Source organism: Hyla sarda, chromosome 5, assembly GCF_029499605.1.
Source record: "Hyla sarda isolate aHylSar1 chromosome 5, aHylSar1.hap1, whole genome shotgun sequence".
Classification (NCBI taxonomy): domain Eukaryota; kingdom Metazoa; phylum Chordata; class Amphibia; order Anura; family Hylidae; genus Hyla; species Hyla sarda.
The window spans coordinates 73,539,385-73,567,247 of record NC_079193.1 but is presented as its reverse complement, the minus strand read 5'-3'; the positions used below and the strand labels follow the sequence as shown (position 1 = coordinate 73,567,247).

Sequence of the window (27,863 nt, the reverse complement as noted above, 5' to 3'; positions counted from 1 at the left end):
TCTGGAGCCAGTTGATATATAAGAAAAAGTTTTTTTCCTGGATAACCCCTTTAATTTGTGATAGCCTTTCATGAAAAGAGGCCATTGCCTCAGCGTGCTGCAATTTTGGAAAGCATGGCGTTTCACATGTCCCTATTGACTCTTAGCTTATATCTGGCCACAACGTTTTTGACACAAATACAGAAATCCAATTTAGCGTTGGCCAATTGGGCATTTGCTAGGAGCTTAGTTTTATTAGATGGCCTCAGGGTATCAACACCTAGAACAGTGGTCTTCAATCTGCAGACCTCCAGATGTTGCAAAACTACAACTCCCAGCATGCCCGGACAGCCAACGGCTGTCCGGGCATGCTGGGAGTTGTAGTTTTGCAACATCTGGAGGTCCGCAGGTTGAATACCACTGACCTAGAATATAGCAGTGTATATGATGGTTTCATCTAAGAGGTAAATTTGCGCACTATGGAATAATAATATTGTGAGCGCTTTAAGGGAGTATTATTTGTATACTGCATATATTTGGGCACTGTATGGTTGTATTTTGTAGGCTGTGTGTAGCAGTTCAATATTGGCACTATATGGCAGTATAATAGGGATACAATTATAAGAAAAACTAACAATAGAGAGTAGGGCCCTCTTTTGTTTCTCACCCAAGGCTGCATTTTCTTAAAAACCTTCCATGCATATGCAAGGGTACTCCGGTTAATTTTTTTTAATTCAACTGGTGCCAGAAAGTTAAACAGATTTGTAAATGACAAAAATCTTAATCCTTCCAGTACTTATTAGCTGCTGAATACTACAGAGGAAATTCTTTTCTTTTTGGAACACAGAGCTCTCTGCTGACATCCCGAGCACAGTGCTCTCTGCTGACATCTCTGTCCATTTCAAGAACTGTCCAGAGTAGGAGAAAATCCCCATAGAAAACATATGCTGCTCTGGTCAGTTCCTGAAATGGACAGAGATATCAGAAGAGAGCACTGTACTCGTGATGTCAGCAGAGAGCACAAAAAGAAAAGAATTTCCTCTGTAGTATACAGCAGCTAATAAGTACTGGAAGAATTAAGATTTTTATTAGAAGTAATTTACAAATCTGTTTAACTTTCTGGCACCAGTTGATTTAAAAAAAAAAAAAAAAAAAACGGTTTTCCACCGGAGTACCCCTTTAATTTTTCAATTTAGAAATTTCTGTCCTATTTCTGTCATATTTCAAACCAGTCTTTACATTTTATTATGTTTTTTTTCACCTGTGTCCATTTCACTCATTAAATTCCACCATAACATATCCATTATTTTAAGGGAATATATCTACATGTATTGAGAGATACCATTTATCTACCTGCTAAAATCTGCTATACACTTTCAATAGCAATTATCTCTCCCAACCTCCCCATACACAACCAGACAGCTTTGGTGGCAGCTAAAAAACCTTTTACAACAAAGGGATCAGGCATTGAAAATCCAGATATCCAACCCTTCACTGATATAATATGTTGGTGGAGAACCGTGAGGCCACCGTACACCGCCATACATGCTGTTGGGTCTTCCATACTTTAGAATAGGGTGTATGGGTTCCTTAAGAGATTATAGTTGCATGTTATAAATGATCATAATATTTTTATTATATCCTATTTACAGGGTTTCATACAGGGAAAAGGATATCCTGCTACGACAAATATAGAGGTGATCAATGATGGAGCCGAGTCAACTATGTTCAAACAGCTTTTCCAGAACTGGAGAGATTTAGGAGAAACGCAAGGACTTGGAAAAGCCTACAGTGTGGGGAAGACTGGTACGATGTTCTTTCATTTTATCTGATTTAAATCAGGCCATATAAGTGGGGGATGGGTAACTATTGTTATCATACATCAAAATTTAAGGGGTACTCCAGTGAAAAACTTTTTTTTTTTTAATCAACTGGGGCCAGAAAGTTAAACAGATTTGTAAATTACTTCTATTAAAAAATCTTAATCCTTCCTGTACTTATTAGCTGCTGAATACTACAGTGGAAATTCTTTTCCGTTTGAAACACAGAGCTGTCTGCTGACATCACGAGCACAGTGCTCTCTGCTGACATCTCTGTCCATTTTAGGAACTGTCCAGAGTAGGAGAAAATCCCCATAGCAAACATATGCTGCTCTGGACAGTTCCTAAAATGGACAGAGATGTCAGCAGAGAGCACTGTGGTCATGATGTCAGCAGAGAGCTCTGTGTTTCAAAAAGAAAAGAATTTCCTCTGTAGTATTCAGCAGCTAATAAGTACAGGAAGGATTAATTTTTTTTAATAGAAGTAATTTACAAATCTGTTTAACTTTCTGGCACCAGTTGATTAAAAAAAAAAAAAAAAAAAAAAAAAGTTTTTCACCGAAGTAACCCTTTAAGATGTTTCTGGTGTCAGTCACATATTTGCCATATTTCTAATAACGTTATGGTAGAATTCGCCAAAATAGTTTGGACTCTTCTGCCTCTACTGTATAATTGCTTGTTAGTGTTAATAGAACGATGTTCTGTTCAGCCAAGGTGGATCAAGTTAAGTTTGACATCAATCAGCTCTATGCCAGACCTGATATAGCAGCAGAACAACGGATGGTGGATGATGCTTCAGGGAAGGTCGAGGTGGGTACATATGCTTATCACAAATATACAGTACCTAGGCATTGCAGTGTCTTATACCAAAAAACAGAACAAGTATTGTTGTAATATGCCATAATAACATTCAACTATTGTATTTTTATTTGACATATGGAATAGTAAGATGCACTATACAACACGTACACTGTCCTCTAATAATACTCCCTTTTTAGTCATTGGTATCAGTGAGATATCTCATCATGTATGTCCAGCTTTACTCAAAAGCTATGGGAATATTTTGCTTGGTGCTTTTTATGGGACAGAATTTTTTTTTTTTTAAATGGGTCTATATAAAAAAAAAATTCTTAGGTTCCCTTTGTCTTTACCTATAGTGCTATACGTATTCTAAGCTGATTTTTAGCCAGATCAAAGTTTAAAATTTTCATAAATCAGCTTAGAATGAAGTTCAGGACAGGGGACATAAGGGCTGGAGACTAAGATGACAGGCGGCTTTTCTGACAGATTTTACTGAGAACGGGACATAGTAGCCAGCTCAATATAGTATATAAAAACATGCAAACTATGGAAGAGAAACTGAGCAAAATGCTTGATAAAGACCTATGGGGAAAATGTTTTTGTACCATAATACAGTACGAGTACAATACAAGAATATAAAAAAGGCATACAAAGGTGTCTGTAGCCTTTAACCCCTAGATGACACATGTACGGCATAGTGTACGAGCGCAGGAGCTATTCTGGCTTCATACACTCAACATACATGCATGTCCGCAGCCTGAAATCACAGTGAATGATTGACATCAGCAATGACACTAAAGCCATCCATTACCTCTAAAATGCAGCAGCATTTAAGGGGTTAGTGATAGCACCGATGCCTGTCACATGCCCAAACAGCAGCCCAGCCGGAGGACCCCTGCATACCTCAGTTCTGGCTCTGAGGCAGTCTCAGGCAGACTTTACTAGTGGAGCGCCGCAATGATTGCTTATAATAGTTTCCTAGGGAGACTTAAAAAGTGGGTAAACATTTTTTTTTTTAACAGTCCATCCCCTAATAACAGTTCAAATCTCATCTGATTGCATGTTTTTAAAATTAAATAAATAATTTAATCAATAAATAAACATTTTGGTATTGCAACATGGGAAATTGTCAAAACTAGTTGATCCCAAAACAATTCCAGAATCTAAAGGATTTTTTTTCTCACCTCATGTCCCAGAAAAAAAAAAAGCATAAAAAGTGATTTAAAAAAACATAAATGCAAAAGTAGTACCATATAAGCATAAAATGAACCCCTTAAACATCCCCATAGACAGAGAAAAGGCTATAGGGGTCTGAATAGGGCAATTTTAAGCATACTTATTTTGTTTAAAAAATAAATTAAAATAAGAAACTTTTTTTTAAAGTAGTACAGTAATAGGAAAGTATGTAAATGACTGCTGTTATTTTTAAAAGTGTTTATTTCCCCTGAAGCAGTACATGGTATCAACTGAAATCAGTGGGGTGTCCCATTAATGAACCGTCTTGCTAGTTCCTCCAAAGAGATAGAAATGCTACTTGCTCTGGCCTACAAAAGGAGTAATAGAGAAAGGTTTACAGAAATTATCATTGCCATATATCAATTCAAGTTTTTGTCAAATTTGTTCACAGGTCTGGAGAGTTGAAAATCTGGAGTTGAAAGAAGTTGATCCAAAAACGTATGGTAGATTCTATGGAGGGGATTGTTATTTGGTGCTGTACACATACATAAAATCCGGGAAACCAAATTATCTGCTTTACATGTGGCTGGTGAGTAAGGCACAAAGAACAACACATTGAACATATAGAATAATTGTTCACGTCTGTTCTCAACCTGATTTCTTGTAGTGTATTACTAAAAATAAAAAGACATCATAAATCACCTGAATATCTACAAGGATATTTCATTGTTTTACAAGTGTAATTCTGCAGACACAATGTTTCTGGTTGCTACTTGGGGTCAGCACCATACTGCCGTAATCCAGTGCTTCCCAGTATTTTGAGATTTGTATGGTTTGCATAGACTGTACAGTGATATAAAGACTTCGCCTTCCAAAAAAGATGCTTTGTATATATAATGTGCCAGCAATGGATACAGAAGATGTGAGCTCAGGGAAAAGCAAGCTACAAGAATTCTAAATACAGCTCTGGATCAGAATGGGCCATAATACATAATGAATCAGTACATTATACATTAAGTGACCCTATGTGTTTTAAATTTTATATGCACATTACTGTATATTCTTGAGTATAAGCCGACCCGAATATAAGCCGGGGCCCCTAATTTTATCCCAAAAACCCAGGAAAAGTTATTGACTCGACTATAAGCCTAGGGTGGGAAATACATCATCCCCCCATGTCATCATCCCCCCTGACATCATCCCCCCCCTTCATCATCACCGCCTGTCATCATTCAGAACCCCGTCATTAACACCCCTGTCATCATCACCCTGTCATCATCCCCCTTCATCATCACCGCCTGTCAATCCCTTCATCAGTGGTCTTCAACCTGCAGACCTCCAGATGTTGCAAAACTACAACTCCCAGCATGCTGGGAGTTGTAGCTTTGAAACATCTGGAGGTCCGCAGGTTGAAGACCACTGCAGCCTTCGTCATCATCCAGACCCCCTTTAGTTTTCTACTCACCTACCCTTGGTGGGAAGGAAGGGTGAGCTGTTCCGGGCCATCTATGCTGCAGGGACCGTCCGGTGGGGAGGGTTTGTCGTTCCAGGCTGTCCATCTTCACCGGGAGGCCCTCTTCTCCGCTCCGGGCCGGCCCCGGACTAGTGACGTTGCCTTGACGACGACGCACAGGGACGTCGTCATCAAGGCATCGTCACTAGTCCGGGGCCGGCCCGGAGCTGAGAAGAGGACCTCCCGGTGAAGACTAACCCTCCCCACCGGACAGTCCCTGCAGCATAGATGGCCCGGAACAGCTCACCCTTCCTTCCCACCAAGGGGAGGTGAGGGGAAAACTAAAGTGGGGTCTGGATGATGACGAAGGCCGCAGTGGTCTTCAACCTGTGGACTTCCAGATGTTTCAAAATTACAACTCCCAGCATGCCCGGACAGCCGATGGCTGTCCGGGCATGCTGGGAGTTGTAGTTTTGCAACATCTGGAGGTCCGCAGGTTGAAGACCACTGAGAAGGGATTGACAGACGGAGAGTCCACTCGAGTATAAGCCGAGGGGGGCGTTTTCAGCACGAAAAATCGGGCTGAAAAACTCAGCTTATACTCGAGTATATACGGTATATGTAGATTTTACTGTGAAAGTATTCAAAGCTGAACAGATGCATCTACCATTCTTTAAACCTTTATAACTGGGCATTACCCTTCCTCTTGTAAAACAGATGCATCCTACAGTTACAGTCAACAGTATTGGCACCCCTGAATATTTAATGCAAATAAAAATTGCTCCTAAAATCGAGTGTTTTTTTAAACTGCTTGGATGTATATAAAGTCATATGTTTGATACAGACAAGTGCAAGACACAGAAATGACGCAGAAATTTGGTAGTTAACAGTGATCCAAAATTGAAAACAATGCCAGGACTGGTCACACATGCCGTGTTTTGGGTAGGAAATGAACTGATGCCAGAAAGTTAAACAGATTTGTAAAATTACTTCTATTAAAAAAAAATCTTAATCCATCCAGTACTTATTAGCAGCTGTATACTACAGAGGAAATTATTTTCTTTTTGAATTCCTTTTTTGACTTGTCCACAGTGCTCTCTGCTGATACCTCTGTCCGTGTCAGGAACTGTCCAGAGCAGCATAGGTTTGCTATGGGGATTTTCTCCTGCTCTGGACAGTTCCTGACATGGACAGAGGTGTCAGCAGAAAGCACTGTGGACAGACAGAAAAGAAATTCAAAAAGAAAACAATTTCCTCTGTAATATACAGCTGCTAATAGGTACTGAAAAGATTAAAACATTTTAATGGAAGTAATTTACATATCTGTTTAACTTTCTGGAGCCAGTTGACTTACAAAGACCTAAAAAAAATTTTTTTCCACTGGAGTACCCCTTTAATCCCATCCATGTCAAATATTATATGTATGCTTTATTTCTTGGAAATGACTGCATGTCTGTTGACAGGTGAACCTTTTTTATTGAATGCATTTTGACTTGCTATATAAATATTCTAAGGATACAAAGTTGGTCCATATTCACTATATTCACTATATACTAAACATTCAAGGGTGCCTAAAATGGTGATCACCCCTGAGTGAGCACTGACTGGACAGCATCAGAAGAGGAATGCTGACACCCAATTGTTCATTTATTCATAAACATATTTCCAGGAATGGCACAATGCAGATATCTAGAAATAAATACCCCATGATATTTTTTTTTCCTGAAAAATGTGAATATATACCACAACAAGTATGCAGACCTAACAGGCCCTCTAATGCTCATTATCCAGAATGTTGAAGCACAGTTTCATCTTGCCAGGATGATCGCATATTTTGGAATAATGATATTTCTATGATACTTAAAGGGGTAAACAAACTATTCCCAACACTGGAGCTCGTGACATCATAGCCTCGCCCCCTCATGACGTCACGACCCGCCCCCTCAATGCAAGTCTATGGGAGGGGGCGTGACGGATGTCACGCCCCCTCCCATAGACTTGCATTGAGGGGGCGGCGCGTGACATCATGAGGGGGCGAGGCTATGATGTCACGAGCTCCAGTGTTGGGAATAGTTTGTTTACCCCTTTAAGTTTGTTCCAAACGCTGAGCAGCGGAGTACCCCTTTAAGTTCATAAACAAGCAGAATCTGACAATGGAAAAAAGGTGGTGGATTATAATGACTGAACAGTGAGTCATTAAAGAGTACCTGTCACCAAAAAAACTTTTTATATTTTGTTAATCAATGTATTAGAAACAACTTTCTAATACCATGTGATTAACAAAAATGTATCTTTATATATATTTTTACTTAAAAAAACTGACCTGTCTCCCTACATGTACCGACTCATACATGCAGCCGGGATAGTGAAAAGCACAGCGCAGCTCCCTTCCTGTCAATCAGACGGGTGGGAACAGCGCTGTGCATGGCAAGACGGACGGTCTGCTGAGCCTGTCAGCACCTTTATTGAATTCAAGCATGGCAGCAGGATCAAAGCACCATCCCCCCGTGACTATAAGGACCCCCTCGGGACTGTGGGGATTGCGCCACAATCACTCCCTCAAACCCCACCCAGCCCCAATGCACACTGGATTACCGGATTACTGGATTACCGGATTACTGGATTACCAGATTACTGGATTACAAGCAGGCTACAGAAGAAGGGCGGAAGTAAGACCAGCCAAGCCTCAGATGATGTCACACCTGCTGGGCCACTCCCCCTTTCTCTCCCAGGAGAGGGCAGCAAACTGAGCAACTAAGAAGGTATTTAAAAAGGTAGTAAAAGGGGTATAGAAAAAAAATAAAGGTAGGATTAGAGTCAGGAAGAGTCAGGGAAAGATGGGGGAGGAAGAATTAGGGAAAGATGAGTTCATGATAGGTACTCTTTAATGCTCAATACTACTTGAGAGTATATAAAGCCTTTATTATACTTTGTTTTTTACTGGTAGGGCCGCCATGCCACTCAAGATGAGATCACAGCCTGTGCCTTTCACACTGTGGAGCTGGATCGCAAATACAATGATCAGCCAGTGCAGATACGCGTCACCATGGGGAAAGAACCAAAACACTTCCAGGCTATCTTTAAAGGAAAGATGATTATATACGAGGTAATATTGATTTGATGGTAATATTAAATGTTGTTTGTGTATTATGACTATCTCTATAGTAGTTGCTTTGTCGGCTCTCAAGATCTTGGAAAAGGGGGAGGACGTACCCTGTTAAGGACCCTATTACACAGAAAGATTATCAGCTGAAAGGGTCAATATCATCCTGTGTTATATGACTAATGATCAGCCAATGAACTGGCAAACACAAGCTTGTAGACTGATCACTTTGTTCTAACCACATCCTTCTTCCTTGGCCGCATGTTTCCCAGTATAAGGGTACGTTCACATGTGCAGATTTTCGCAGCGTATTTAGCTGCGGATCCGCTGGTGAAGGCCCCGCTGTATGCTGACTTTATATGTGCCTGCTGGTGGCGGCAATACGCCGCTACGAGCAGACACACTACAGCGATGTGCTCGGCGTACTCGCACATTGCGGCTCTCCCTGCTCTGAGTTAGGCAGAGAGCTCCCGCGATGTGCGAGTATACTGCGACTCGCACATCACAGTGTGCCTGCTGGTAGCGGCGTATTGCCCCTACGAGCAGGCACATGTAAAGCCAGCATAGAGCGGGCCTTCACCAGCGGATATGCAGCGTAAAATACGCTGTAAATCCGCGTGTGTGTGAACGTACCCTAATAAGGGATGTACAACCAGCAAATGGAACCAAAGGGCAGCACAAATGACCCAGCGATCATTTGTGTGGCCCTCCCTGCATTGTACTCGAACTTTGTACTACTGGCAAAAAGTAGAAAAATGGTCATTGGCATTCACCTATAAAAAAATCCAAACTTTATTTATTCACATTAAAAGATGTCTGGCTGTCGATGGAGATAGAAAAGACCGCATCAAGCGGAGCTGAGCGTGGTGATGGCTACGAGCCTGTTTTGCAGTCACCCGCTTCCTCTGGGGTGGCCATCACCCTGCTCAGCTTCAGCTGATATAGTCTTTTCTACCTTTACCGACAGCCAGCTGTCTTTTAATGTAAAGCAATGACCATTTTTTACTTTTTGCCACTGCCACAGTTGTTTTTCTCTATATAAGTGTGCACCCCTATACGCTGTTCTATCTCTCATATATGAGTGGTATGTTTGGGTGTGTGGTGCAGGGCAGATGTTGTTACCCTAGGGGCAGACTGTATTAACCCCTTGTATTTGTGACGCCAGGGCGTGGTTTAGCCTATAACCACCCGAAGGTATATCGCTGGATCCTGGGCTAGGCACGATGCCAAGTTACGGACAACGGTAGCTTTACTGAGGGTAGACCGTTGGTAAAGTCTATACAGTGCAGCTAGGGCCCAAGGAGGTGACCAGTGACTCAGAGACCTTGCAGGCTAGCTGGGACTTGTAGTATGACTGGGTATTTTAGTGCAGGGCACGTTCACTAGACAGACGACTTGACTGGTGACTGACAGCTTTGCAGGTTTAGCTTACTTGCACTTGACTGTGGCTGTAGACTGGACTTCAGGCCTCCAATGTTCTGTACACACACACTGAGACAGCTTGACTGCACTGGACCTCAGCAACAAGAGCAGAGCTCAAAGAGAGAGAAGCTAGCGCCACCCAGGGCTTATGTGGGGGAGACTAGCAGGGAGCCCATAGGTCACCCTTGTGGTCAGCTGGTCACTGATACCTCCTGGGTAACAATCACATGGTACTTTTTATTAAAGATATAACACATCTTATAATACAAAACATATGTGCAAATGGGGAACAACTACAGGGGGCCCTGGGGACACCGAGGGACAATGCCGGACAGAGCAGGAAAGGTACAGGGCAACACCATCCCATACTGAGCCACCACATATGTGGTAGGTATACATTTTGGCCGTTATTATGGGTACATTTTTGTAGTGGTGCCACCCAGCTTTTTCCTCATTTTGCCTTATAGAAACCTTGTAATATGCTTTTTAAACACGCAGCAATCTACTAGATTGGTTCTCTTTACTGTGTGCATCACATCAGGTCATGTAATAGGACCCTGAGTCTCAAGTGAATATAAGTTTCAGAGACAGAAAGTAGAACTTGCTCTCGTAGATAGACTATTATAACATAAACAAAGGCCATTATGAATGGAATTAAATATGATATAATTTTGCACTAGGGAGGAACCAGTCGCAGTGGGAATACAGAGCCGGAACCTGCAGTCAGACTATTCCAGGTCAGGGGAACTGATGAATACAACACAAAGGCCACCGAGGTCCCAGCCAGAGCCGCTTCACTGAATTCCAATGATGTTTTTGTTCTGAAGACTGATACAGTGTGCTACCTGTGGTGTGGAAAGGTCAGTGAATATTTATATGTGTTCCACAGTCCCCATCTGTAACCCAAGAGCTTATAACATCAGTATATCATACTCCATGTTCAGTTTATCATAATGTTGTAACTGTGTATTATTCCCCCAAGGGCTGCAGTGGAGATGAGAGAGAAATGGCAAAGACAGTGGCCAACATTATCTCCACGCAAGACAAACAAACCATCCTGGAAGGTCAAGAGCCTGATGAATTCTGGGTAGCTCTTGGTGGAAGGGCTCCTTATTCCAGTGATAAGAGGTTAGTGCACATGGATCTTCCCACTTTCTTATTCATTGTGTGCTGACAGACTATACTTTTAGTTTATCCTTTGTAATGCATTTCAGTATTCCAGGACTTACCTGGGAGTTCGAGCCCCTAGGTTTCCCCCATTGGTCAACAGAACAAATTTGCCATAGTTGTCAGATGCATCTTAGGAATAGATAACCAGAACTTATTTTTATTAAAAACAGCACAACACTTTTGCCTAGGTTGCATGTGGTATAAAAACTTGGCTTGGCTTTGATGCTACTGAGCTGCATACCCTACACAAGTTATTTTTGGAAGAAATCTGATCTATTTTTCGAATACAGGAAAACCCTTTTGAGTAGACTCGTATATGGATTAATATTGTAACCTGCAAACCAGTAAATGTATCTTCATTCACTTAAACAACATTTTAATGCAGAAACACATTATATTTCTAAAATATTTTAAGTTTAATACAGAGGGTCTAAGGGGGTAGTGTGTCTCCTGTCTTGGAGTCTTATAAGCCATGCAATGCTCTGTGAGAGAAAAAAAAAAAAGGATGGAATGAAGCTCTCTTCCTAAGAAGAAAATCTTGTTCCTCCCCGCCACCTAATGAAGGTAATCCCTTTAAATAAATGGGCAACTTTCCCTTCTGGTAGAGATTTCCGCTGATCCCCAGTCAAGGGTTTTTATGGGTCAAACAATGATTTCAAGGAATGCTACAGCAGATGAGGAGCAACCTATATTATTTTTGAAAGACAGTTACATTGAATACTTCTTAATCCTAAAGTATCTCTGTCATTAGAAAATAACTTTTGATCTTTCTAAATAAAATTCATATAAAAGTAAATCTAAAGTTAGAGCACTTGCCTACAATATTAATAAAATTGTCCAGCGAAAAGGATATTGGAGGAGATTTATCAAAACCTACGCACAGGAAGAGTGGTGCTGTTGCCCATAGCAACCAATCAGATCGCTTCTTTCATTTTTAAAGAGGCCTGTGAAAAGGTGATCAGGTGATCTGATTGGTTGCTATGGGCAACTGGACAACTTTTCCTCTGGACAGGTTTTGATAAATCTTCTCCATTGTGCCAAAAAGGATTCTTCTTTATTGTATAAAAGCCAGCATACAGGAACACACATGGAAAATGTGACGCGTTTCATGTGTCGTAGTGCACCCTTAGTTGTACCTTTTAGTTGTCATGTACGACTAAGGGTGCACTACGACACCTGAAATGCGTCACATTGTCTATGTGTGTTCCTGTATGCTGGCTTTTTATGCAATAAAGAAGAATCCTTTTTGGCACAATATCCCTTTCCCTGGACAATCTTTTTATTGCTGTTCTGCTTTGTGTGCCTGCCATAGCACAGTCCGGGCGAGGGGACAACTGCACGGTGAGCTGGATTTCTTGTCTACTATATGTTTGCCAACAATATTGTCATATTTCTGTTTTGTATTGGTGGCCGTTTTGGCAAACAGTGGCAAGAAGTGCAGCCATATTGGTTGGTACTTTTGAATCATCTTCTCGGCATCTATTAATAAAAATTTGGATTTGTCCTTGACAAAACAGGAGGGCAGAATAAGAGTTGACTGTCTGTTTCTGAGAAACAATATAATATTTGTGAAGGAGCCCCTGCCCTGGGTGCCAAGTGTCAGATATATATATACATATATATATATATATATATATATATATATATATATATGTTTTTCAATGTTTTTTTAAGCAGACAAATGGTAAAGAATATATATATATATATATATATATATATATATATATATATACACATATATATATTGTTTACCATTTGTCTGCTTAAAAACAGCATTGAAAAACAGCACCAGATCTGACCTGACGATGTTCTTAGCATGCATCAGATTTATCATCAGGTCATGCGCCTTGTTGACGAGTCCCACTGCACAGGTAGAGAGACTGGATTACTGCTCGGGTGGTAAAGTACCGGTAAATCACGTGTAATGTGACAGTGGATCCAGATGTCCAGCAGTTGCAATAGAGGCACCGGCATCAGAATAAAAAATAGAACAGTAACAAAGTTCTTTTTTTTTTTGTCTTATTATTTTCTACTATATGACCAATACTACGTCTTTTTCTAACATTGTGTAAAGATTCCAGGAGACACTGGTGCAGTACAAACCCCGACTCTTTGAATGCTCCAACCAGACGGGTCGTTTCATTATGACAGAAGTTGTAGATTTTACCCAGAGTGACCTTGATGAAGATGATGTCATGTTGCTTGATACATGGGAAGAGGTATGTTTAGATGTTTTTGTTTTTTCTTCCTACAAATACAGGAGTATATCACAGTTTGAAACACTTATGTCATCTTAATAGAAATCTAAAAGGCAAATTACAAATGAAAAAATAACCCCTATACAAATTTAGGTAGATAAAATTGACTGGTAAAGATGTAATCCGACCCTCTGCAAATAGTAATTATTTACGAATCATGTGTATCCCAAGTGATATAATCCAAATGATAGATGTGTAAAAAAAAAAGAAAAAAAAAAGGAGGATAATTAGCTGATCATGGAGGTGCAACTGCTGAGACCTCACCAATCATGAGAGCGGAGGTGAATTTTCCCCCATAATGAATACAACGTGTCATGCCTGCACTGCCAGAATTCCATTCATTATCTATGGGACTTCAGAACATTGCAGAGCGCTGAATATAGGATATTTAAGAATATATCATTGTGTATACCTGTTTTCGTTGACAATATGTGGATTGTCTGCCACCTTGTCTTCTTCTCTGATATAGATACGCTAATAATACATTCTCATATGCAGCCCTGCAACTTACATTTCCCATGATGCCTCTGGGTTTTAAGAGCAGAGGGGGCAGTAGCTCATAAACCACAAGCAGAAAGTAGGGGAGAGCAATATATAGGCTCGTATGAGAAGCACTAGCAATAAAAGGGTACATTCCCACACGGCGTATTTGCTGCGTATTTGCTGCTGCGTATTTCATTTTCTCTGTTGAAGTCAATGGGTAGGAGAATACGCAGCACCAAATACGCAGCAAAATACGCTGTGTGGGAACGTACCCTAAATGTGCATACATATGCTGAAAGTGTTGCGAGGCAGATAAAGTACAGTGACCCCCCGACCTACGATGGCCCCGACATACGATCATTTCAACATACGATGGTCTCTCAGAGGCCATCACATGTTGAAGGCAGCATCAACATACGATGCTATTTTATGTCGGGGCCATCGCATAAACGGCTATCCAGCAGCGCAGACTGCTTCAGCTGCCACCGGATAGCCATTTACGGTGCCCCGTGTGGTCCGCTGACGATCACTTACCTGTCCTCGGGGCTCCGGCGCGTCCTCTTCGGGATCCCCTGCATCCTCGGCGTTCTCCATCACGTCGCTGCACACGCCGTCCCGTCATCCAATAGGAGCGGCGTGCATAGCGTCGTGATGGCGGCAACGGAGAGCGAGGATGCCGGGGAAGCAGAGGCCTTGCCGGAGCGTCGAGGACGCGATGAAGCGATGGAGGGCGACATCCAGGACAGCGGTGACGTTCCGGGGGGTGGGGACAGGTGAGTACAACTTCCTATAAAAAAAAAGCTTATATCTCAGCCGTTGGCTGTCCGGGCATGCTGGGTGTTGTAGTTTTGCAACATCTGTAGGTCCGCAGGTTGTAGACCACTGTCCTATACTTTACATTGCACGGATCCCTCAACATACGATGGTTTCAACAAACTATGTTCCATTTGGAACGGATTACCATTGTATGTTGAGGGACCACTGTACTAGTAGTAAAGGATGAAGGGGAGTATAAGCTTGATAGAGGAACACTTGAGGTCCCAACATGCTTTCACCATCAGCTCCAATCCAAGTGGTTGTTGGCTTTATTACATGCAGTGTTTTTGCCCAAATAGCAACCAGCTAATCAATAAGCAATTGCTGATTACTTGGTTTTTGACTTGCTAAAAGGGATGTGCAACCAACAAATGATGGAAGCAAGGCCCTCCCCGAACATTGGTTGAGCCTAGTAATAGGCTCTTTAAACTGTGCTGACCTGCTTATAGTGAGTGTCGGACCTTGTTATTGGGCCCTTATGAAGAGCTTTAAAACAGACCTGTCAACAGAAAAGCATGGGCATGAATAAATCGGAGTTTCGGGCATACCTTTAAATCTCTATAACGCTTTCCAGTGCTGAGATATAAGCTTTTATTTTTTTATATTATGCAAATTAGTCTGAGAAGCCCAGGCGACATCCCCCAGCATGGCAGAAGTCCAGGTACATCCAGCGCATGTCCTTTATCAGTCAAGCGGGATAGTCGGATGTAAGAGGGCAAGTGGGCCATAATGAAAAGGATATGGGGTGGGCTTACCTGGGCTTCTGCCATACTGGGGAATGTTCCTTGAGCTTATATGTCGCCACTGGAAAGGATTATGGAGATTTAAAAAAAAAGTATACCCAAAACCCTGAATAGCTAACCCTGTCCTGATTTAGCTAAGTGCTCAGTTACACCCATGTTTTTCTGCTGACAAATTTGTTTTAACTCCTGAAGTTTATTTGTTCATGTAAACGTTCAGACTAAAATGATGTTTTTGCAGTCAAACCTGAAAACAACTTTCCTTCTCATGTTCCCCTTAGCTTTTCCTTTGGATCGGCAAGTCAGCAAATAATTATGAGAAGACTGAATCCATTAACTCAGCAAAAGAATACCTGAAATCTCATCCTGCCGGCCGAGACATCGCAACTCCAATAGTTACAGTAAAACAAGGTCATGAACCTCCCACCTTCACTGGCTGGTTTGATGCCTGGGATTCTCTAAAATGGAGTGTAAGTATGATCAATCTCTCTACAGTCATATACCGTATTTTTCGCCCTATAGGACGCACCGGCGTATAAGATGCACCCAATTTATAGGTGCAAAATCTAAAAAAATAAAGATTTTTAACCCAATAGTGGTCTTCAACCTGCGGACCTCCAGATGTTGCAAAACTACAACTCCCAGCATGCCCGGACAGCCGTTGGCTGTCCGGGCATGCTGGGAGTTGTAGTTTTGTAACATCTGGAGGTCCGCAGGTTGAAGACCACTGGTATAGGAGGTAATACTCACGTGTCCCCGCCGCTCTGGACCCGTCACCGCTGCCCTGGATATCGCTACATCGCTGTCGCCGTGTCCCTGTCGCTCTGGAACGTCTCTGCTGCCGGCCGGGTTTCCTCGCTCTCCGTCGCCGCCATCACGTTGTTACGCACGCCGATGCACGTAAGCGACGACGTGATGACGAGGAAGGAGAGCGCCGGCCATACAGGGGATCCCTGAATGGAGAAGACACCGAGGAGGCAGGTAAGGTCCCTCCCGGTGTCCTGTAAGCATTAACCCGGCTATTCAGTAGGGCTATTCGGGACCGCCGCGGTGAAATCGTGGCAGTCCCGAACAGCCCAACTGAACAGCCGGGTTAGTGTCACTTTCCCTTGAGACGCGGCGGTCAGCTTTGATTGCCGCCTCTGAAGGGTTAATACAGGGCATCACCGCGATCGGTGATGTCCTGTATTAGCCGCGGGTCCCGGCCGCTGATAGCCGCAGGGACCGCCGCAATAGGGGTGTATTCGCCGTATAAGACGCACTGACTTTTTCCCCCCAGTTTTGGGGAAGAAAAAGAGTGTCTTATACAGCGAAAAACACGGTATCCATCTTTTATCTAAAAAAGCATTTTTTTATTCTATTAGGGTCTATTCACACGTACAGTGTTCTGCGCAGATTTGATACACAAGTTTTACGCGCAGGATTTGAAGCTGTGTTCAGTCATTTAGTTTACATTGAAATCTGCAGCAGAATATCCTGAGCATCAAATCTGCGCAGAACACTGTACATGTGAATAGACCATTCATAAGATTCCACAAATGTGTTTATATTTTAGGTTAAGTTTATATGAATGCACAAGTTGGATCAAAGATATAAACATACCAGGCAGCGCACACTGTACAGGATCCCAATGTGAGGAGAACACAGTATTGTCTAAGAATAATAGGAGGCACAGGATATTGTGGGGGACATTTATCAAAGCATTTAGTAGATTTTTTTTGCTTAAAATTGGCACAAAAAAGTCGCACGTGCGACTACTCTCTTTTTTTCTGCGACTTTTTGATTGTGCAGTGTCCTAAGCAAAAAATAAAAATCTTGCTCACCAAAGCAAAACGTGATTTTTGACTTGCAGTGGTCAGAGATTTATCAAGCGTGAAAGTCGCAAAAAAGTCGCATCACATGAAAAAACTTACTAAATTTACTCCAGCTCAGACATGGAGCAGAAAAAGCTACTACCAAAGCAAAAAAGAAAAATTGCTTACATGAAAGAAAATTATCAACAGGCTGAAAGCAGTTGATAAATAAGTCGCACATAAGCAAAAAAAATTGTAAGAAAAAAATAACTAAAAAAAGGAATACATAAGCAAACATTGATAAATGTCCCCCTGTATGTCTTGGGGAAAAAAACATGGGAAGGGGAGATTAATCAAAACCTGTCCAGAGGAAAAGTTGCTGAGTTGCCCATAGCAACCAATCAGATCGCTTCTTTCATTTTTTAAAAGGCCTGAAAAATGAAAGACGCGATCTGATTGGTTGCTATGGGCAACTCAGCAACATTTCCTCTGGACAGGTTTTGATAAATCTCCCTCATTGTCTCTTGCGTAGAAGAAAGGATTTAATATTAGAGTATTATAGTGAAAAGTATTTGAGTTTTTACATTTGACCACTGACAAAGGAATGACTAGTCTATAAATTTAATGGTATGTTTTGAGGGTTTTTTTTTTTTTTCCGTGAGAGACCAAAAAACGAAAATTATCCAGAAAAACACATTTCAAATAAGTAATGAATTGATTTGCATTTTACTCAGCAAACTAAGTGCAGTGACCCCCTGACTTATGATGGCCCCGACATATGATCATTTCAACATATGATGGCCTCTCAGAGCCCATCGTATGTTGAAGGCAGCATCGACATATGATGCTGCTGTGTGTCGGGTCCATCGTACAAACAGCTATCTGACAGCGCTGACAACTTCAGCAACTGACAGATAGTTGTTTAATGTGCCCCGTGTGCCCCGTTCTGCCTCCTGTTACTCACATGCTGTCCTGCTAACTCACGCAGGCTTCCACTGTGAGCTCCGTGTAAGCCCCGCCCCCCCAGTGCAGCCATAGCCAATAGCCTGCAGCATCTTGCTGCAGGCATCCAATGAGCTTCTCCCCCTTTCCTTTCCTATAGAGCTGTAGTCGGCAGGATTGTAATGGAGGACATTCTGTCCCCCCTGAAGGTATTTAAAGAACTGTACAGTACTGTATGCGATGTCACACATCACATACAATACATAGACACACTATACACCCCATACATCAATGTTTCCCTATCAGTGTGCCTCCAGCTGTTGCAAAACTATAACTCCCAGCATGCCCAGACAGTCAATGGCTGTACATGCATGCTGGAAGTTGTAGTTGTGCAACAGCTGGAGGCACCCTGGTTTGTTAAACACTCCCCATACACTCCACATACAATGGTCATCCCAGAACCAATTGGCAGTTTCCCATAGAGATATGTATTCAACATACAATGGTTCCGAGGCCCCAGAACCAATTACCATTTTTACATAGACATATGTACTCGACATATGATGGTTTCAACATATGATGGTTTTCCTGGAACCAATTAATATCATATGTTGAGGGACCACTGTATTTGATTCCCTATTATTCTGCAACATTTCTGTCTCCCAGGTGTCTTTTATACAAGTAACAAGCTGAGATTAAGAGCACTCCCTTTAAGAGAGTACTCCTAATCTCATCTCGTTACCTGTATAAAGACACCTGGGAGACAGAAATCTTGCAGAATAATAGGGAATCAAATACTTATTTTGCTGAGTAAAATTCTAATCAATTCTTATTGTATATTTGAAATGCGCTCTTCTGTCTTTCACTGTTCAAATAAACCAACCATAATAAACGGATCCTGCCAGTGTGAAAATCTACAAAATCAGCAAGGAATCAAATACTTTTTTCCTTTACTGTATAAGGAGATATAAAATATAGTTTACAGAATGGCTGTCACTTCTGCTGAGTGACGAAACCCCATGATAATGGACATGTCACTCAACAAGGGACATGTCACTCCACAAACGTCTGTCAAATACAGTATCTGAGAGTAATAGATCCATGGCAACCACATTGTCTAGAATTTACCTCGTTTGTCACCACAAGAAGAAAATCTTATATTCTTTACAGATCTGCATATAAATCTGCCACAAGCTAAAATTAGAATTCTAAGAAAATGTTGCTGACAGACAATGTATACAGAATAGGGCGGCATTGGTAGTAAAGTCCATTAATATATGTAAATATGTTGGTTCTCATTGCTAATTTTTTGTTAAACTATTTATGATCTTTCCCACCAGTCTGACTCCTATGAAGACATGAAGAAGAACCTGGGAGATGTCTCTGCTATTTCTCAGATCAGTGCGGTAAGTCTATTGGATTGTCTTACCAGATAAGTCATTGTAGTTATTGAAGGGCTATGTCTATGTGTTTCAATCCTGTTTAAGATGATTACAAGGGCACAATAGCAGCTCCCCAATATAATGTGCAGATAAGAAACAATGATTATTCAGTCTACATAAAGCAAACGATAAGCTGAAGAAGTTTTTTTCTCATTCATCAGCTGGTCGCTGGGCCTTAAAGAAGTACTCCACTGGAAAACATTTTCTTTTAAATCAACTGGTGCCAGAAAGCTAAACAGATTTGTAAATTACTTCTAGTAAAATATCCCAATCCTTCCAGTACTTTTTAGATGATGTATACTACAGAGGAAGTTTTTTTTCTTTTGAATTTCTTTCCTGTCTAACCACAGTGCTCTCTGCTGACACCTCTGTCCATGTCAGGAACTGTCCAGAGCAAGAGAGGTTTGCTATGAGGATTTGCTCCTACTCTGGACAATTCCTAAAATGGACAGAGGTGTCAGCAGAGAGCATGTTGTCAGACAGAAAGGAAATTCTAAAAGAAAATAACTTTCTCTGTAATAGATAGCAGCTGATAAGTACTGAAAGGATTGGGATTTAATAGAAGTCATTTACAAATCTGCTTAACTTTCTGGCACCCAAATGTTTTCCAGTGGAGTACCCCTTTAAACATGGGTCGGTTTTTGAGAATGAATGGTCCTACAAACGTTCTTTCTGGCCATTGTTGGCCCATGTAAAAGGCCCTTAAGAGAAGCTGTCACTGTGAAGATAAAGTCCACGTTTCAGGCATCATGTTATAGAACAGGAGGAGCTAAGTAGATTGATTGTGGGAAAAGTTCAAGGATAACTTGTCATTTATTCATGTACATTTTTGATGATTCTAGGCTAAGTAGTCAAGTTGGTGATCCTACTAAGAGACTGACAGTGATTGACAGCTCTAGATATGCACACTTATTCACAGATAACTGAGTAGGACCGCCCACATGACTACTTACCCCAGAATGAGCAGATACTTACATTAAGAAATTATCCTGGAACCTTTCCCACAAAACTATATATACATCTGATCAGCTCTGGTTTTTTAATGTCACATGTTCCCTTTACGTTGTAGCCAGCATGGTTTTCTTTATCTGTAGAAATAATATTATGCTAGCTGACAAGGCAGCAGGGATATTTGTAATGTTTACCCAGGGTTTTCCTTATCTGCTAGTCTAAATGTTAACACAGATAGAGTCAGCACTTGAATGCATTCAGTATTGAACTTTTACAAGAGATTGCAGGGTAGATAGAAAATGCCCCTGGCAGATCTGCCCCCCCCCCACCCCCAAATATGTTGTTGGGGTAGCCATTCAGGACTGAAGGGTCTAGTGTCTATTTTGCCCTATACGCACTTTCCATGACCTTTGGGCCAACCCCTCCAATTTTGCCAACAATGCATTTCCTTGACCCGTTATAGTAACTCAATAACAAAGGGTATCAGACCAAACCCTAGCTTGGCCCCATAGTAGCTTCTTGAGATGCCTCTATGGTACGTATGCCCTTGGACGAATTGTATAGTACAATATATTTCTCAGCACTTGGTGGTTTATCTGATTTTCCTTATAGAAAACCAATCCTGGAATCTGTAATAATTTACCATTTTCTTCTTAGGACCTGCAAAACACAAATCTAAACAGCACAAACAAGGCCGGCATCCCAGTAAAGACAGAGAATAAAAACATAAATGTCCCTGCGTATAAGTCACACACCAATGGTGGCCTGCCACAAAGCAACGGTAATCATACCAGTATCAATGGAAAACCAGCACCGAGCCAGAACCTCCCTCAAGTAGAAATAGTGACAGGGAGCAATGGAAATCAGGTCTTCGATAGCAGTCTGCTTCTTAACAAAAATGCAGAAGATTTACCCGATGGTGTAGATCCCACCAGGAAAGAGGTAAGTGGAGTCTCATCATGCCAAAATAGCTGAGCAATATATGTTGGGCAAGAAATATCAGTGTTGATAGGGGATACTGAGAAAAAATTTCTCCCATTCAGCATTTCACGCTATTACTATCGGATCCAGCGCAGCACAGATGGTTTTTGCATTTCGAAATGTGTGTTTGGATTAGGCAAATATATAAGCGGTGCACATGTATAATAGAAAACAGTGTATCTAGAATAAAACACCCATTGGAGCATATTATGTCTTTAAAAAAGTCAACTTTTATTTAGTTTCAAACATATAAATTTTATTAAAGAGAACCAATCAGTAGATTTTCGCATATAGAACGCTTGACAATGTGTCATATATGCTAAAATCTTTATCCTCTTCATCTCCGGGGGACGTTTTTGTCCCCAGGGATGTTGAAGATATGAAGTTATTAAGCTCCCCCTGGCCACCCCGTAAGTAAGTTATACTTACCGGGTCCAGTTGCTCCAGAGTGGCCCCGCCCCCTTATCTTGATTGACAGCCCGCATCATCGCTCTGCTCCCTAAGCAGACCAAGCAGAGCAGGGGCAAGAGCCATCAATCAAGAAGCGGGGGGAGACTTTATAACTTCATGTCTTCAACATCCCTGGGGGCAAAAACGTCCCCCAGGAAGTTGAGGATAACGTTTTTAGCATATACAGTGGTCCCTCAAGTTACAATATTAATTGGTTCCAGGGTGACCATTGTATGTTGAAACCATTGTATGTTGAGACCAGAACTCTATGGAAACCTGGTAATTGGTTCTAAAGCCCCAAAATGTCATCCAAAAATAGGAAAAAGTGAGGATTAAAGAAAAATAAGTAGATAACTAATACAGATAAAGCAAATCCTTACATATAAAAGTAAGAAAGATCTGCTGGAAGCTGTAATCACTGTCTATGTCAGTGTTTTCCAAGCAGGGAGCCACCAGCTGTTGCAAAACTACAACTCCCAGCATGCCCGGACAGCCTTTGGCTGTCCGGGCATGCTGGGAGTTGTAGTTTTGCAACAGCTGGGGGCATCCTGCTTGGGAAACACTGGTCTATGTAGAGGACAGGAGCTTCTTCAGGGTCCTGTACAGTACATGCAATGTCCTAAAAAAGTAACATGAAGTCGCCCTTAGCTGGTGTCCAAAGGAGCAGCTATCCCTGGCACAGGTAAAGAGAACATGTAATACCTCTCTGTACTGTAGGGGGCGCTACCAGACACCAGTCAGTGCATACGCTTCAGTAATACAGGGGTTGTACCAGTAAATTGCCCATTCTGATTGGTCAGATCTTCCGGCCATTGACAAGTTTCACAGATCTGGACTGTCTGTAGCATTGTATGTTGAGTCTGGTTTCAACTTACAATGGTCCAGAAAAGACCAATGTATGATGAAACTATTGTATGTTGAGGCCATTGTAAGTTGAGGGATCACTGTATAACGCATTGTCAAGCATTCTATATGCAAAATCTGCTGACTGGTTCCCATTAAGATCGTCATGTTACAGAAATTCTGTGATGATCAGTTTCCTAATATACCTTTATGCAGTCATAGCTTTGTTTTTCTAAAACAAAGTTCCAAATCCCCTGCATAGACATAGATTTTAAATGATGACAAGTTGGTGTCCTGCAGCCACCAGGAGAGGGAATAAAAGGGGTACTCCGGTGTAAAACTTTTTTTATTTTTTATTTTTTTAATCAACTGGTGCCAGAAAGTTAAACATATTTGTAAATTACTTCTATTTAAAAATCTTAATCCTTTAAGTATTTTTTAGGAGCTATATACTACACAGGAAATGCTTATCTTTTTAGATTTCTCTGATTTCATGAGCACAGTGCTCTCTGCTGACCTCTTCTGTCCATTTTAGGAACTGTCCAGAGCAGCATATGTTTGCTATGAGGATTTTCTCCTGCTCTGGACAGTTCTTAAAATGGACAGTAGAGGTCAGCAGAGAGCACTGTGCTCATGACATCAGAGAAATCTAAAAATATAAGCATTTACTCTGTAGTATATAGCCCCTAAAAAGTACTGGAAGGATTAAGATTTTTAAATAGAAGTAATTTACAAATATGTTTAACTTTCTGGCACCAGTTGATTAAAAAAAAAGTTTTCCACCGGAGTACCCCTTTAAGGACCGTTAATCAATAATCTGTAACCCAGACCTCTCCTATTCTGTTACACTTAACCCTTTCAAATCACAGGTGTGGTAATTGACCTTGTGATGTGGAATATCCTATGGTCCTAGAGCACCATGGAAAGAATACACAGGAGCAGAGACACACTGAGGGGAGTTTGTCTTTCCCTGTGCCAGTCCAGAACTGTAAAATTCAAAAGCACATAGAAAAAATGCCCAGCAGACAGTCTGTATAATGAAGACAGGGCACACGGCACGTGTAGCTGTGTTTGACCAATGCAGCAAAATCGGAGGTGCACTTATCCAAAAACATTTATAAACAAATAATAGAAGGGGTATCACTAAAAATATAATTCTTTAATAATTCGCTTAAAAGCCACCAGATAGAAAGATAGTGGATACCAAAAGTAGAGCAATACAGATAGAATCTTACTGCCCCAATATACACGGACGCAAGATTCTACTCCCAGAACTAATGTTATAATCACATTGGTATTATCATTTACAAATCTTCTCATACCAAGAGTAAGAAGATATAGAAAAAATCTTGTTGCCCCAATACACACGCAAGATAACACTCTCAGAGCTTGTATTAGTCACATTTGTAATGTCATTTACATATATTCCCAACGCGTTTCTATCCACATGCTATTTTCAATGTGCATGGGGACGTCCTCAGGGGAATCTAAGCAAATGTAGCCCTATCTGTATAGCTCTACTTTTGGTAACCACTATCTTTCTATCTGGTGGCTTTTAAGCAAATTTTTTTGGGCAGGGTTTTTATGTGGCCCTTACTGATCACATAATAATATTTCCAAAAACTTTTAGCAAGAAATGTAACAAAACCATCATGCAGAGATACAGGAATGAATAACGCACTCACCAGAAATTCAGCAGAAGTAGCAAGGCTTTTTTCGGCTTGTTAGGGTAACAAAACACAGGGAGATAGTGATGGAACAGGCAGGAGATGTGGAGGGGGCGGCAACTAGTTTCACGCACACAGGCGCTTCTTCTGGCCCGCACTGACGCTGCAGCGTCAGTGCGGGCCAGAAGAAGCTCCTGTGTGCGTGAAACTAGTTGCCGCCCCTCAACATCCCCTGTAGTGATTGGTAATGAATATACCGTATGCGTCACTGATCACATGTATGCCACAGTACATTCATCAGGCCAAGAACGGGGGCACTTGTGTAAAGTGAAGAGCCATTTATACAGTGTATGCCTGGTTTCTCACATACTGGCAGCCAGCGGCAGGGGTCGATGCAAACAAGTGTTATATCAAAACCACAATCTGAGCAGCAGAGAGAGATATGAGGAAATTCCTCTATCTGCAGTTCTTTAGGTTTTACTTTTGTCTACAATTTCATGTAAAAGTATAAGCGAACATATTATAATGACATTAGCAACATGAATGTATGTTATTAAGTAATGTATTATATAACATCAAACTAAGGCTCTGTACACATGGTGTATATGAACTTTATTTAGCAGCACCTATCTTACCTCTATAATTTTTCAATTCATACATTGAATTTGATCCAACTGGCGCTGCACAGTTCATGCCATTTTATTTAAAGGAGAACTCCAGCCACAATTAACGTATCCCCTATCCACAGGATAGGGGATAAGTAGCTGATCGCGGGAGGTCCGACTGCTGGGACTTCCTGCGATCTCCAGAACGGGACCCTAGCTCTCTCAGTGAGGAGCGCGTTTCGTCTACTGGTAGATGATGTGCGCTCCCTCCATTCATTTCTATGTGAGCGGCGATGATACCCGAGTGCTGTACTCAGGTCTTTTCAGCGCTGCCATAGAAATGAATGGTCCCGTTCTGGACATCCGACTGCTGGGACCCCCAGCGATCAGCTACTTATCCCCTATCCTGTGGATAGGGGATAAGTTAATTGTGGCTGGAGTTCTCCTTTAACCTGCATGATTTTTATAGGCATAAAAAGTAGTAACATGTTACTTATTTACGCAGATGAAAAATATCTTTTACATTTTTTTTTATATTATTATTTTTTTTTTACATACCGTGCACACTAGGCACACTTATATTAAAAATACAGACGCAAATTTTTCCAGACACATTTTCTGCAAATAAATATGCCTGAAATTACGCTATGACCATAGCCTTAGACTTCTTTATAGCTGTAGATTTAAAGGGGTACTCAACTGGAAAACATTTATTTTTTATTTTTTTATCAACTGGTGCCAGAAAGTTAAACAGATTTGTAAATTACTTCTATTAAAAAATCTTAATCCTTCCAGTACTTATCAGCTGCTGTATGATCCACATGAAGTTCTTTTCTTTTTGAACTGTCCAGAGTAGGAGCAAATCCCCATAGAAAACCTCTCCTGCTCTAGACAGGTCCTGACATGGACAGATGTGTCAGCAGAGAGCACTGTGGTCAGACAGAAAAGAAATTCAAAAAGGAAATAACTTCCTGTGGATCATACAGCAGCTGATAAGTACTGAAAGGATTACGATTTTTTAATAGAAGTAATTTACAAATCTGTTTAACTTTCTGGCACCAGTTGAAATTAAAAAAAAGTTTTCCAGGGGAGTACCCCTTTAAGGCTGACACACCTGATAGGCCAGTTGAAGACATAATTGTGTTGCACAAAGAAAAGATTGATATTAATAAGACTTTTTACTTTTTCACAGATGTACTTGTCTGATGCTGACTTTTCCAATATTTTTGGGATGCCCAAAGCCCAGTTCTACCAACTGCCCAAATGGAAGCAACAGAACATCAAAAAGCAAAATGGCCTATTTTAGTACATAGAATTTCTATAAATATATAAATATATTTTTTAATCTGTAATCACATTTCATCATGCGGAGAAGGACGTCACATACACTATCATTGTGCTTCAACGTATATGACTACGCAGACCCGACGACCTACGCCATCTAGTGTTTGTTTCCGTTTATGGACTTTGACGTCTCAGACATGGCCTTCCAAATTTCAGCTATTATCACAATGATTATTTTTGCTACACTCCAAGACTTTTCTGTTTCTTTATTGACAGTCTATATGATCAGTTTACCTCAGTAAAACATATTAAAACAGCTTCAGGACCACTGGCCAGCATTACCTACAACAGTGTTTCCCAACCAGGGTGCCTCCAGCTGTTGCAAAACTACAACTCCCAGCATGCCTGGACAGCCTTCGGCTGTCCAGGCATGCTGGGAGTTGCAGTTTTGCAACAGCTGGAGGCTCTTTGATTAGGAAACACTGATCTACCATATGATTTCACAAGTGAAGGAGAATGGACCAGGATGTCGAATGGCATCACTTTCTTCCGTCGCAACTTTAGTTAGTAAGGTTGGATTCACACGGCGGTTTAGTTAGTAAGGCTGGATTCACACAGTCGAAGATGTGCGGACATTCTGCACATTTTGCGAATCCAGCGGGCCCTAGGACCGCTATGGAATGCACAGTCTCATAGACGCCAATGCATTTCCTTGCGGAATCCGCAGAAATAACAGGCATACCAAATCGGAATTTCCACAGCAAAAACATCTGGCGCGGAAATTCTGCTGTGTGAACAGTGCAGCAGAATCCCATTAAATTCAATGGGACTCTGCTGCTGCGGGATGTCCGTGTGGATATTCCGCACAGATTCCGCCATGTGAATTCACACACAACAGATTCAACTGATTGGGGCTTGAATGAAAAAAAATAATAATAATAATAGTAAAAATAAACCTATTCATATGTAGGGAACTGATGTTTAGTTGCAGAAATCTGCTGCATATGAATTCACCCTAAAGCCAACATGGCAAGATTGAAAGACTAGGGTTATATTATGAAGGGGGTTGAGAAAACTGGGGCAGATTTACTAATTCTGTGTCATATTTAGTGTAAGCTTAAACTAGACATTCAAAGGGTGCGTTCACACGTGCGCATTTTTGATGCAGATCTGCTGCAGATTTTGCTGCCCATTAAAGTCGATGGGCAGCAAAATCTGCAGCAGCAAGATCTGCAGCAGATCTGCAGCAAAAATACGCACATGTGAACGCACCCTAAAGGTACTCTATAAGGGAGATTTATCGAAACCTGTCCAGAGGAAAAGTTGCACAGTTGCCCATAGCAACCAATCAGATATTTTCTTTCATTTTTAACAAGGCCTCTGCAAAATGAAAGAAGCGATCTGATTGGTTGCTATGGGCAACTTTTCCTCTCCACAGGTTTTGATGAACCTCTCCCTATGTGTTTTAACTGTGACTTATGTTGTATAATAATTTTGGCACTTCTCGAGACTTGTCCAACGTTTTATCATAACTCTTGGTCTATAAACTTTGCACTAATATTTTACATCAAATTTTTGGTACACTTTGTCCTATTTAAGCTATGCCATGCCCCTTAAAGGGGTACTCCCATGGAAAACTTTTTTTTTTAAATCAACTGTTGCCAGAAAGTTAAACAGATTTGTA

General features: G+C 41.2%; 1 protein-coding gene across 7 annotated transcripts in view; it reads left to right on the top strand.

Moving 5' to 3' along the window:
- VILL (villin like) overlaps window positions 1-26,232 on the top strand; it is an 87,538-nt gene extending 61,306 nt beyond the window's left edge. For all 7 annotated transcript variants that reach the window (XM_056519686.1, XM_056519688.1, XM_056519687.1 and 4 more), the window contains 11 exons: window positions 1,632-1,785; window positions 2,509-2,609; window positions 4,228-4,365; window positions 8,177-8,335; window positions 10,435-10,614; window positions 10,737-10,882; window positions 12,999-13,143; window positions 15,503-15,691; window positions 19,297-19,362; window positions 21,007-21,291; window positions 26,088-26,232. In XM_056519686.1, the coding sequence (XP_056375661.1) occupies window positions 1,632-1,785; window positions 2,509-2,609; window positions 4,228-4,365; window positions 8,177-8,335; window positions 10,435-10,614; window positions 10,737-10,882; window positions 12,999-13,143; window positions 15,503-15,691; window positions 19,297-19,362; window positions 21,007-21,291; window positions 26,088-26,201 (1,677 nt within the window). In that variant the 3' untranslated portion in view covers window positions 26,202-26,232. The remainder of the gene's footprint in view (window positions 1-1,631; window positions 1,786-2,508; window positions 2,610-4,227; window positions 4,366-8,176; window positions 8,336-10,434; window positions 10,615-10,736; window positions 10,883-12,998; window positions 13,144-15,502; window positions 15,692-19,296; window positions 19,363-21,006; window positions 21,292-26,087) is intronic.
- The last annotated feature ends 1,631 nt before the right edge of the window (window positions 26,233-27,863 follow it).